The 13,896-nt window shown below is 42.3% G+C and overlaps 2 protein-coding genes across 5 annotated transcripts in view; one reads left to right on the forward strand and one right to left on the reverse strand.

The window, feature by feature from the left end:
* The window catches only part of CMSS1 (cms1 ribosomal small subunit homolog), a 413,413-nt gene that overhangs the window by 138,617 nt on the left and 260,900 nt on the right, over window positions 1-13,896 (forward strand). The window lies entirely within an intron of this gene.
* Window positions 1-13,896, reverse strand: part of FILIP1L (filamin A interacting protein 1 like) — a 317,635-nt gene that overhangs the window by 105,796 nt on the left and 197,943 nt on the right. For all 4 annotated transcript variants that reach the window (XM_073668097.1, XM_073668096.1, XM_073668094.1 and 1 more), the window contains exon 4: window positions 6,076-6,254. In XM_073668097.1, the coding sequence (XP_073524198.1) occupies window positions 6,076-6,254 (179 nt within the window). The remainder of the gene's footprint in view (window positions 1-6,075; window positions 6,255-13,896) is intronic.

The following is a 13,896-nucleotide window of genomic DNA, read 5'->3' on the forward strand; positions in this document are numbered from 1 at the left end:
ACCAGCAATTTTGGTAGCCCCGGATTGGCCACGGAGGGCGTGGTATTCAACGCTGGTGTCTCTGCTGGCGGCGCCTCCTTTTCCACTGCCGCTTCACCCGGACCTGTTAATCCAAGGGCCCATTCGCCATCCGGACCTGAAGGCACTTCGTTTGACGGCGTGGCACTTGAGACCGGGATCTTAAACCGTCATGGTTTTTCGTCCGAGGTTATTTCTATCTTGCGGGCGGCCAGAGGTCCAGCTACGACTAGGATTTATCACAGAACTTGGGAGTCTTTTTATTCTTGGTGTTCTGGATCGTCAAGGAACCCGAGGGTTTTTTCCATCCCCAACTTCTTGGCTTTTCTGCAATATGGTTTGGCCAAGGGTCTAGCAGTTGGTACCTTGCGAGGTCAGGTATCTGCTCTATCCGCGCTTTTTCGAAGGGCTATTGCTTCACGTAGGGACGTGCGTTCTTTTTTTCGTGCGGTTGCTCGTCAGTTTCCGCCTCAGAGGGCGGTCGTGGCCCCTTGGCGGCTTAATCTAGTCCTGGAAGCTCTTCAGCATGGGCCTTTTGAGCCTATGGATTCGGCTACGCTTTACTTGCTTTCTTGGAACGTGGCCTTCCTGGTTGCGGTCACCTCTTTGAGAAGGGTTTCGGAGTTGGCGGCACTGTCTTGCTCGCCACCTTTTCTGGAATTACTTCCAGATCGTGTGGTGCTTCGTACCCATGGAGATTTTTTACCTAAAGTGGTGTCGCATTTTCACGTCAATCAGGACATCGTGTTACCTTCTCTCTGTCCGAAGCCGAGGAGTCCAAAGGAGCGGGCCTTGCACTCGTTGGATTTGGTACGGGCATTGAAGTTCTATCTTTCAATCACGCAAGGGTTTCGGAAGTCGGACTCTCTTTTTGTGATTCCTGCTGGTCGTCGACGTGGTCAGCGTGCTTCCAAGGACACTATAGCTCGGTGGATACGTTCGGCTATCCTGGAAGCGTACTGGCTCAAGGGCGAGCCTTGTCCGGTGAGAGTTCGAGCTCATTCCACGAGGGCTATTGGTTCGTCGTGGGCTTTTCATCAGGGGGCCTCGGCAGAGCAGCTCTGCCGGGCGGCTACCTGGCGCTCCGTTCACACCTTTACTAAATTTTATAAGGTGGACGTGAGTGCTTCCGCCGATGCGGCCTTGGGGCGCAGGGTCCTGCAGGTGGTGGTGGTTTAGGTTACCTCTTTATTTTATTTTATTTTATTTTTTGTTCGGCGCTGGTTGCGCTCTTACCTAAGTTGTTGGGGTGTTGGAGATTCTGCCACTATTTCCCACCCTAGAGTTTTGGACTGCTTTGGGACGTCCCACTAGTAATGGATCTGTGTCTCCCTTCCTTCCCTTCTGCTGCTGAAAGACGGATTTTGGTAAGAACTTACCTGTAAAATCCTTTTCAGCGAAGGAAGGAAGAAAGACACAGCACCCTCCCATGGCAGAAGTATATTTTTGTTTCTAGATGCGGCGCGACCCTTTCCTGATGGCGGTCATCTGGTCTGGGGTTGGCGCACTACAGCTCTTTTCCAGCATCGCCAGCTCATCGCAGTTGTCGGGTCCAGTGAGTTGTACCTAGGACTGTGTGTTTTTTCTTGCTGTTATTGCATAACCTGTTTTCTCACATTTCTGAATTTTTCAGAAGGGGTTGTACTGTTCTGCTGGTGTTGTCTGCTCTTCCTTAGCTTGTGTACGGACTGGAGAACATGGGAGTAGGAGGAGCCTAAGTAGAGGGGCCAGTCGTCACTTTTTTTAAATCTGAGGTGAACTATCCTGTGGGGCTCCGCCTACCCACTAGTAATGGATTTGTGTCTCCCTTCCTTCCTTCGCTGAAAAGGATTTTACAGGTAAGTTCTTACCAAAATCTGTCTTTAATCGATAAACAGTCAAACCCACATACCTCTCCTTGATGATCTTAGAGGGGGCTGGTCAATGGGATGCGACTCCGGTCCCAAAACATTAAGAGATTTTCAGGATGTCTGCCCTCCTGGTTGTCCCAGACAGGAGATATTAATGCCCTATTACCTATCATGACTTTAAGTCTCTATAGATAGAAAACATGGCATATATGTCGTTATCCATCTGCCCGATATAAATTTGGAGCTGACGCACAGGCCGCACAGTGATGTAAGTAAATGAGTTATGTTTGCCACTTTGTCACAACGCGGAAAATATGTCCTCCTGTCTACATTCTTGGCCAAATGTGGCTTTGAAGAAAAGAAACGTATTTCCACAGATGAGAAAAGTCACACCTCCTCTCTTGTGTACACTGAGCCCAGACTTGGCATCTGCTCTTCAGCAGATAACCTACTTCAATTACCTATTCATAGCAGGAGGGTCATAATTGAATAGGGATTGGAATGAAGTTTGATCTGATCTTTTTTTTTCCCTTCCCAGGTTATAATTGGGCTTCAAACCTCAATATGAGATGGTTTTATGGCTTTTGATCCCATTTTACCATTGCATCTATGACACAAGTCGATTAATATTTCCAAGTCGGTTTATACAGGCTGATGGATATTGATTAGAGTTGCGCAAAAAGATTCTTCAGCTATGTTGGCGTCGCATCGCAATGATGACGTTATGCTGAATCTACTAATCACAAGAACTGGCGGGGATGCTGACCGGCAGTCTTTGGTCACACAATCGTGTATTTTCTCATCCAAGAAAATCGGGACGATTGTGCATATCACACTGTGATCAGAGTTTGATAGAGTATAAGCACAGTGCGATCCAATTCTCTCAGATGAGGATGGAGAACAAAAAATGTCTCCACCTTCTCCATTGTGTCAGTTCTTAGAAATTAAACTGCATTCAGATGTCATCCGAGTGCAGTCCGATGGTTTCCATGGACTCATTGAATATTGGATCAACCTTGGGCATGCAGCAAATTTTTTTTTGTTCTCTTGAACCGGTTATGTCCGAGGAAAAAATCGGACATGTGCACTGCTCTATATAATAACATTGATCCAGTCATGTGCATGAGTTCTTAGGGCAGGGATGTCAAGCTTAAAAACCAGAGGGCCAAAATGAAAAACTTGGACAAAGTCGCGGGCCAACCAGTATACAGAATAATGGGCCCACATAGTCCTTCATACAGTATAATGGGCTCCACATAGTCCTCCATACAGAATAATGGCCCTACATAGTCCTCCATACAGTATAATGCCCCCACATAGTGCTCCATACAGTATAATGGGCCCCACATAGTCCTCCATACAGAATAATGGGCCTCACATAGTCCTCCATACAGTGTAATGGCCCCACATAGTCCTCCATACTGTATAATGGCCCTACATAGTCCTCCATACAGTATAATGCCCCCACATAGTCCTCCATACAGTATAATGGGCCCCACATAGTCCTCCATACAGAATAATGACTCTACATAGTCCTCCATACAGTATAATGGCCCCACATAGTCCTCCATACGGTATAATGGGCCTCACATAGTCCTCCATACAGAGTAATTGCCCTGCATAGGAGTGGTGGTTCTGGTGTCGGGGGCCAAATATAACCACCCTGCGGGCCAGATATGGGCCCATGGACCTCAGTTTGACATGTGTGCCTTAGGGTGAGGTTTTCAAGGCTCTATTCTGGCAGCCAAGGACCACCAATATGGCCACTTGACCAGGTTTCTGCAAATCTATTTGCTTTACTGTAGTAGTGATGGGAACAAAACTATCAATAATGAGATCCTTCTGTCCCCCATAAAGCTTCATGTTATTGTCCGCACATCCCATTTATACCGGGCAATGCACTGCCGATAACAGACTTTTATGCGGACGTTAACGATTCAAGCACCCAGCGAACGATTGATAGGACATTGCTCACTTTTGTACAGGGCCTGATAATCAGGAGCAAGCATTCTTCAAATGCTCATTCACTGATCCTCAGCCAGTCTAAATACACTTATATGGTAGTCAGTTTATTTATACATTTCCAGGAGATCACCATTGAACGTGATCTTTCTACAGTCATGGCCAAAAGTTTTGAGAATGACACCAAAATTACATTTTCACATGATCTGCTGGCCTCTGGTTTATATTAGTGTTTGTCTGATGTTTATATCACATACAGAAATATAATTGCAATCATATTATGAGGACCAATAGGTTATATTGACAGTTAGAATGAGTTAATGCAGCAAGTCAATATTTGCAGTGTTGCCGCTTCTTCTTCAAGACCTCTGTAATTCTCCCTGGCATGCTCTCAATCAACTTTTGGACCAAATCCTGACTGATAGCAGTTCATTCTTGCATAATCAAAGCTTGCATTTTGCCAGAATTTGTTGGTTTTTGTTTGTCCACCCATCTCCTGATGATTGACCACAAGTTCTCAATGGGATTAAGATCTGGGGAGTTTCCAGGCCATGGACCCAAAATCTCTGTTTTGTTCCATGAGCCATTTAGTTATCACCTTTGCTTTATGGCAAGGTGCTCCATCATGCTGGAAAAGGCATTGTTGGGCGCCAAACTGCTCTTGGACGGTTGGGAGAAGTTGCTCTTGGAGGACATTCTGGTACCATTCTTTATTCATGGCTGTGTTTTTAGGCAAGACTGTGAGTGAGCCGATTCCCTTGGCTGAGAAGCAACCCCACACATGAATGGTTTCAGGATGCTTTAAAGTTGGCATGAGACAAGACTGGTGGTAGCGCTCACCTCTTCTTCTCCGAATAAGCTGTTTTCCAGATGTCCCAAACAATCGAAAAGGGGATTCATCAGAGAAAATGACTTTGCCCCAGTCCTCAGCAGTCCACTCCCTGTACCTTTTGCAGAATATCAGTCGGTCCCTGATGTTTTTTCTGGAGAGAAGTGGCTTCTTTGCTGCCCTCCTTGAAACCAGCCCTTGCTCAAAGAGTCTCCGCCTCACAGTGCGTGCAGAAGCACTCACACCAGCCTGCTGCCATTCCTGAGCAAGCTCGGCACTGCTGGTAGTCCGATCCCGCAGCTGAAACAGTTTTAAGATACGGTCCTGGCGCTTGCTGGTCTTTCTTGGGCGCCCTGGAGCCTTTTTGACAACAATGGAAGCTCTCTCCTTGAAGTTCTTGATGATGCGATAGATTGTTGACTGAGGTGCAATCTTTGTAGCTGCGATACTCTTCCCTGTTAGGCCATTTTTGTGCAGTGCAATGATGGCTGCACGTGTTTCTTTACACATAACCATTGTTAACTGAAGAGAAACAATGATACCAAGAACCAGCCTCCTTTTAAAGTGTCCAGAGATGTCATTCTTACTTAATCATGACTGATTGATCACCAGCCCTGTCCTCATCAACACCCACACCTGTGTTAATGGATCAATCACTAAAACGATGTTAGCTGCTCCTTTTAAGGCAGGACTGCAATGATGTTGAAATGTGTTTTGGGGGTTAAAGTTCATTTTCTGGGCACATATTGACTTTGCAAGTACAGTAATTGCTGTTAAGCTGATCACTCTTTGACATTCAGGAGTATATGCAAATTGCCGTTACAAAAAATGAAGCAGTAAACTTTGGAAAAATTACTATTTGTCTCATTCTCAATACTTTTGGCCATGACTGTAGAAAAGGAAGTGTCAGCCTGTTATGAGGCTCATGTGAAAACTGCAAGATTTCAGGATTTTATTTTAAAGTAAATCATGAAATGAATAACATAACAATAAAATAACAATTTCTTTAAAAAAAAAAATTATTTTCGCATGACAGGTTTCCTTTGAAAGAAAAGCTCTTAAACATTTGCTATTCAGTTAAGTTTTTCAGTTGTTTCTTTAGTTGCTGGGAAACCATCTTGACCAATTTGACAGTTCTCGTCATAGAGGTCTCCACAAGATCTGGAAGTGACGCTTGACACATTTACACAGATGGATATAGCATAAATACCAATCTTTTTGATGCATCCAGCTAGGGTCTGTGTGTCCCGGCAGGGGAGGGATACCCTGTGGAGGCGCAAAGCCTTGTACCAAGATTTTTTCAATCGTTTGTTTTTATTACTATTAAACTTTTCTACTTTGGTTTTCATAAATATTTTGCTCAAAAATAGATTTTACATTTGGTACAAAAAATAACAAAAATCTTGGCACTCTTACCTTTCTCTTTCTTGCTCTAGTAGGTTGGTAAATTCATCACTTTTTTCCATATACTCTGTGTGCTTTCTCTTCTCGTCCTCTAAGTCGTACAGAGTTTGTCTCTGGGATTTCTCCACCATTAGCAGTTGCTCTAGCATTCTCTTGTGAGTGTCCTTGTGCTTCTCCACAACCTTATCCAACTGAATAATACAAGAAAGATTGGTCAGAAATAGCCTTGTGCAATATTTTACATTTATCTGGCTTTTGGCACCAGCAAAATTGTTCCAGTTTCACAGTATATGGTTCCCGCTTGTAGGCTGAAACCTGAACACTATTGAGGTGTAACTATGAAAGAGGAATCTACAAACTTTGTTCTTATTCGTTCATCCCTAAAATCGTAGTTTTTTAAAATCCATTAGAAGGTAATGATATTGCATCCCACACGGACAGGAAATTTAAAAATTCCGTTGGTTGCTTAGGTGATATACTGTGTGAACAGGGCGCCATTCATCAAAGCTTTCACGTAATATTCTGGCATAAAAGCTTTGAAAAGTCACAAAATTTAGGCACAACCCGGAGTTGCGGCAAAATTTTGCCACTTTTGGTGTTTTCATGCCAGTTTTTCCCCAAAATGAGTGAAGCTGGGACGGGGGCGTGGCGACTGCCGCTTGTCAAATTAATGATGAGCAGAAGCATTTGCTATGCCACAGATCTTACTCCAGCAAAGGCTGGAGTAGGATTTGTGACAAGGTGTACACAGATGTACATGCCACTCGACCGGTGCGCCTGATTCATGAAGAGGTGTACGCTCAGTAAAACTTTTATTCATTGAAATCCCTGGTGTGGGTATGTATATTAGTCCAGTGGGCCGTCCTATTCAGTGATTGACAGGATTCCCTGTATGACTGAATGTGGAGATGGCTGTCAATCGTTAGTAGGACCGCCCACTGGACTCCTATACATGCAAACACCAGGGATTTCAATGAATAAAATACAAGTCATGCTGAATCTTTTCCCGCAACCTACGGTATATAGCATTCTTCTCAGCTTCTCTATACCTTGATGGTCCCTTTAAAGAGGACTTTTCACCAACTTTTTCATGCTGAACTGGACACACAATGTAATAGTGGCTGCAGAGCAGCATAAAACTTTTGTTCAGTTCGACATGAAAAATTTAGTGATTAGTCCTGCGCTTTCACATGACTTTCAGAATACATTGTCGTGTGTGTAACTGAGGAATAAAATTATTCCATTTCTGGCATTTATATGATTTTCATTCTGCATTTTCAGCAGTTTTCCTCTGTGTTGGCTCAGGCTTTAATTGTCAGTGTGTCACAGTGACAGCACCCATATGAATGAAGTAACACCTTGCCAGTTTTTGTCACATAAAAGTGAAAAAAGAAAAATAACAAATGTGTTATTGGTAGCTTTAGGCATAGCAAAAAAAACCTTTTATGTGAAACTACGGCTATGGGTTTGTTGCAAGCCATACTGACCAAGCCCATGCCGCCCCACAGCGCTTCAGTATTTGTGCACAGAGGGTCTGTTGTTATAGTTTTTGCAGTTAATTTCTCCATCCGACAGTATTAGATGGAACATGATTCTAGATTAATAACTGTTTAGTTAACCAAAAAGGGCACCATTTACGTAATTCTGCTGTATTTTAGTCCTGTTATTTATAGGGTGGCTATCATTACAAAAACATCTCGGTGCACCCATATCTATTATATAACGAGCAGCATATATTGTTTATCTAGTGAAGGACTTTTTCTCTGCCTTTTGAGGTTTATTTGTCTTTTTTGGCTAGTTTCCATTAGAGCCAAAAGAAGAAAACAAGTGATTTATTCCCATCTGTCGGTTTATACTGTGCGCCGTCTACTATTGGTAATTAGTGACAAGATTTACCCTGTAAATCATCCTCCATTAGTGTCGACTTTTATAAAGATATTGCCGGGGTCTAATGTGATTATATGTAATTGCTTCTCTTTTGAGGGTTGTTTTCTTTGTTTTAGGTTCTATGTTGCTTATTGTCATTCTGCTGTTTGTCCACTGCCCCCTAATAGAGGATCTGTATTTTTTTTCCATTTCTTAACCCCACTTTATTGAAACCTATTTTGGATGTAAGATAATATAGAGATATAAGATTTACATCTGCTAAAAAAAAAAGTTTTCAAAATAATACTCAATTAGAAAGTCCGATCAGAATTTGATTATTGGGTATCGGACTGTTAGAATGCCCATTGATTCCGCCTTCTTCCTGATTCTTCCTAGATGATGTATCGTCAATTGGGAAGCTGCTACACAATTACTAATTAGGAGTGGCGCTGTATTGTATTAAAGGACAGGGGTGAGCTGGACACTTACTGCGCCCCCTTTTGTTTCCAGGAACTGTGGAAGTATCTGGGATTTGGGCCTCACTAATCAGACCGTGAAAACCTTTCTAATCAGTATGTAAGCATTGGTATTTGTGAGAAAATCAATTTATAGAACCATTCCTAGTAAAACTGATAAAATTTGGTAATACCTAAAGTGGGGCCTTAAGAAGTGCATTACTTCTTTTTTTTTACGCTGCCTTTTCAGGCTATGAAGACAACTTCCATCCGTGATGAGCGCAAGTGCTCGTTACTAGAGTTTGCCTAGGGTGCTCGGGTATGCACCGAGTATCGCAGGTGCTCGAGTGACATGTTCGAGTCCCAGCTGCTGCATGTTTCGTGGCTGTTAGACAGCCACAAAACATGTGGGGATTGCCCGTGTTTATCAGCCAATCCCCGCATGTTTTGTGACTGTCTAACAGCCGTGAAACATGCTTCCGCGGGGACTCGAACATGTCACTCGAGCACCCGCGATACTCGAGTAAACGTGAGTAACAAGCACTTGCGCTCATCACTAAATACTATACTTCACATGTAGTAGTTGCTGCTGACTGTACCTTCTCACTGTAAGAGCGTTGGCTCCAACATGAAAGGGGTGTCCCAAATAAGAACAAACCCTTTAAATAGAGATAAGCAATTCGATTCGCATTGCCCTTGTCTGGTGTCCGGCCCTCTGTAGTAGCTGGTCTTCACTTCTGGGCTTGGCATCTTGGACGCCTTTGGTGCTTACGATGACCCGCAATGTCTAGTCACTAGGCCTCACAAGATGTGATGTGTGTCAGAGGTGCCCAGGATGCCAAATCGAGGATTTCGGGAGCAAAAATGCTGATGGGCGTCCATGAAGGAGTGGACTGTTTTAGTGTAATGTAATCTGGATCGTATCATAAGAAAGTGCCAACCTTGGACTGACATCACCTATGTGCATATCGGCAGTCATAGGAGGCACTGTTAGGCCATATTCGGACAGACCTAATACAGACTGGCCGTGAGTCTCAGGACCTGCACTTGGCAGCCTCGTATATGCTTCTGAAGCTGTCCATTTCGGGTCAAGAGATCCGTGGCCAGTCCGTGCATGGCGGCCCATACTCGGACTTCGATACTTAGCTGAATTCAGCGTTCATGTGTAATCTAGCACGTGGCTTGCATTTCTTGTGATATTATGGTCTTTTTGGAATATGAAGTCAATTTATAGAAATTCCTAATCAGCAAACGAGCCACAATGCATGTTATTTAGAAACCAACGTAGTGAAAATCAGGACAATCTCCTGCTCCGCTTACGGCCAAGCGCTGACATCATGTCCACATGTCAGAATGGATTTCTACCACTTCAGGCCTACAGAGAGACATCTTTGTAAATGGCTAAAATATTAGTCTTTCCAAGTTAACATTTCAAGTTTTAATTGAAAGCAGATAGAGTTCAACTGGAAAGGTTACACTGTTAACAAAAGTGCTATGTCTGAAATCTGAGCGAGAGCTACGTCTTGACTGGCAGCTATTGAAGCGCCATTTCAAAGAAATATATTATCTGCTATTTTTCATTACTTCAAATATTATTTTTGCATTAAAAGCTTAATAATGCCATGATTTATGCCAGGGCTGATGAATTAGAGCAATGATAGAATGAGATTTCAAATTAAAATTCTCTTCATGTTGGTAGTATAGGCGTGCAGAAAGAATTTTATTCTTATTACTTTCATGGTGTAGGGTGTCCCTGGCAATGGTAAAATAAATAGACGTGGTTTACATTAGGAAATGTATTCCTTGGGCTACGATTACTAAAATGACTGTTGGGGATACGTGACTCTACACACTTGTATGAAACATTACACTGTCCCGCCACTTTATATGGCAAACATGCAGGGATTTTTAAGTCCCTGTTTTAAGCTTCAAATTTTGAAGCCGCCATTTCATAAAATAAACTAATAATCATCGACTTCCTTTTGTCTGTAAAAAGAGCCGTCTTTGTTGTGTGTAAATCAGATGCCAACTTTCTATGTGCAAATCTGTATCAAAATTTTCTTAAAGGGGGTTTTCTTGTCTTTTATTGCTAGGATATGTCATCACTTTTTAAGCTGCCTGGATCTGATCAGCTGTGCATCGACTTCACTGCTTTTCACTGGAACAGTGGCTACTGGCCCTATTTTTAAGGGGTTGTCTGCTACTCGGACCAACCCTTCTCAATCTCTAGGTTTCACTCTCCAGGAAAATAATAACATCTATACTCGCTTATGGTGCCGGCGCCGTTCCAGCAATGCCTGCACTGGCTTTCCCAGGGATTTGTGACATTATGTCGTGCCATCCCTGCAACCAATCTGGCTTCACTCTCCACTCCTTTGCACATAATTGAAATCCGGAGGGTGTGAGAGAGCAGCCACAGCTCTCACTTCCTCCAGATTTTTGATTTGTCAGACGGAGGGGAGAGTGAAGCCAGCGCTGATTGGTCTCAGGGATAGCATGACATAATAATGTCACACAAGTCTCGGGAGAGCCAATACTGACAGCACTGGAATGGCATCGGTACGGGAGGTGAATGTAGATGTTGTTTTCTTTGCTGGGGGAAAAAATACCGATTGAGAAGGGGTTGTCTGAGTAGTGGACAATCTCTTTAAGTGAAAAGGGGCTAGTTGTAGTTCCCTGTACAATGTGTGACTTAAAGCTTAACTGTGCAAAGGAAAGAATGTAATTGAGACACATCACTTTATCCCTTTTATTCTCAGAATCTGTGAAGGCTCCAGAAGTCGGACTTCTGCTCTTCATAATGTTAATACCTATTATGTATATATATAGTCATGTCCGAAAGTGTTGGCACCCTTGAAATTGTTCCAGAAAATGAAGTATTTCTTCCAGAAAATACTTGCAATTACACATGTTTTGTTGTACACATGTTTATTTCCTTTGTGTGTATTGGAACAACACAAAAAATATAGAGGGTGTAAAAAAAGGCAAACTGGACATAATTTCACACAAAACCCCCAAAATAGGTCTGACAGCATTGTTGGCACCTTTCCACAATTGTGGGTAAACAACTTTGTTTCAAGCATGTGATGCTCATTCAAACCCACCTCTGGCAAGTAACAGGTGTGGGCAATATGAAAATCACACCTGAAACCAGATAAAAAGGGGAGAAGTTGACTCAATCTTTGCATTGTGTGTCTGTGTGCCACATTAAGCATGGAGAACAGAAAGAGAACGCCTGAGTACTTGAGAACCAAAATTGTTGAACAATATCAACATTCTCAAGGTTACAAGTCCATCTCCAGAGATCTTGATGTTCCTTTGTCCACGGTGCGCAACATAATCAAGAAGTTTACAACCCATGGCACTGTAGATAATCTCCCTGGATGTGGACGGCAGAGAAAAATTGATGAAAGGTTACCACCCAGGATAGTCCAGATGCTGAAATTCAAGGTGTCTTGCAGGCTCAGGGTGTATCAGTGTCAGCGCAAACTATCCGTCGATATTTGAATGAAATGAAACGCTATGACAGGAGACCCAGGAGGACCCCATCGCTGACACAGAGACATAAAAAAGCTAGACTGCAGTTTGCCAAAATGTACGTGAGTAAGCCAAAATCCACGTGACTAAGCCAAAATCCTTCTGGGAAAGCATCTTGTGGACAGAGGAGACCAATATCAAGCTTTTTGGTAAAGCACATCATTCTACTGTTTACCAAAAACGGAATGAGGCCTAGAAAGAAAAGAATCTACAGTAAAATATAGTGGAGGTTCAAAGATGTTTTGGGGTTGTTTTGCTGCCTCTGGCATTGGGTGCCGTGACTGTGGTGTGCAAGGCATCATGAAATCTGAAGATTACCAACTGATTTTGGGTCGCAATGTAGTGCCCAGTGTTAGAAAGCTGGGTTTGCGTCCTAGGTCATGGGTCTTCCAGCTGGACAAGGACCCCAAACATACTTCAAGAAGCACAAAAAAATGTATGGAAACAAAGCGCTGGAGAGTTCTGAAGTTGCCACCATTGGGTCTGGATCTAAATCCCATTGAACACCCGTGGAGAGATCTTAAAATTTCTGTTGGGAGAAGGCGCCTTCACATATGAGAGACCTGGAGCAGTTTGCAAAAGAAGAGTGGTCCAAAATTTTAGTTGAGAGGTGTAAGAAGCTTGTTGATGGTTATAGGAAGCGATTGATTGCAGTTATTTATTCCAAAGGGTGTGCAACCAAATATTAAATTGTCCAGACAATTTTTGGATATAAGTGTGAAATTATGTCCAATTTACCTTTTTTTCCTCTGTTTTTGTGTTGTCCCAATACATACAAAGAAAATAAACATCTGTATAACAAAACATGTGTAATTGCAATAATTTTCTGGGAGAAATACTTCATTTTCTGGAACAATTTCAAGGGTGCCAACATTTTCGACCATGACTGTATATGTACCATTACTTGATAAAATGGAGAATCCATTTGCCACTTCTCCACTGATTCTGAAACAGTTTTTCTTTTTCTTCTGCGCTCCATTCCATAGTTATGCCTTTTGTTAATAAAGATGCAAATTTTTCCATCAGCCAACTTGGTGTATACCATAGAACTTCTCTGTGGGTTCGGCCGTGTTTTGATTGGCCAGCATTAGAGGAGAAAAGGCAAAGGCCTACATAGAAGTTCTGCTGTACATGTTCAGTTATTTGAAAGGGAATTTGCCCCTTTATTATCGAGGGACACATATGTTTGGCACAAAATCTGGTGAGATTCTCTTCTTTGAGAGATACCAAGTGTGAAAGGCGATGATTCTATGTAACATCTGAATGGTAAATTGATCCTTATACTCATGTACAGCAAGATTTGGCCTATGTACTGGGCTGAATCGATTTAAATGCAGATCAGGTGAAAATTTAGCTCACCTCCCACCAAGAACCTGAACTCTACTTTAAACAGATTATTGTTAATTATTACCAATATATTAAAATTTCCATGTGCATTTTGCAGCCCTGTGGTAGGATTAGGACACAGCTGTTTCTAAAGGGTTAATCTGCAAGTAGAGGACATTGCTGCATCTCAAGGGTTAATTCGCAAAGGAAAGAATCTGTCAACTAAAGGGTTAATCTGAGTCTGTCACTACATACTTTCCACAGACCATAATCTAACAGCACAGATCTCTCCTGTGTTTACATGCTGCAAACTTCTAGTTTCACACCAGATAGTGTTGTCTTTCAACTCAGAAGCAGGAATATTTAACAGTACATGTAATATTAATTACATTTTTGTTTTATTCTCAATTCTCATCTAAATCAAAAGCAAATTAAATAATTCTGCTGCCTTAAACTGTTTTTATTTTTTTTCAGATACATGCTATTGCTACCTTAGAAATTCAGATCATTCCTACTTCCTCCATATCCAGCTCCAAATTTCTATTTGTGGATATTTTAAAATAAACATTTTTATGGTCATGACCCAGTACCACAAAATTAATATAACCATAAAAGTAATAAAATATTAATAGAAAATAAATATGTACAG

This window comes from Phyllobates terribilis, unplaced genomic scaffold (genome assembly GCF_046119375.1).
Source record: "Phyllobates terribilis strain yellow unplaced genomic scaffold, ASM4611937v1 Scaffold_2__4_contigs__length_985480577, whole genome shotgun sequence".
NCBI lineage: Eukaryota > Metazoa > Chordata > Amphibia > Anura > Dendrobatidae > Phyllobates > Phyllobates terribilis.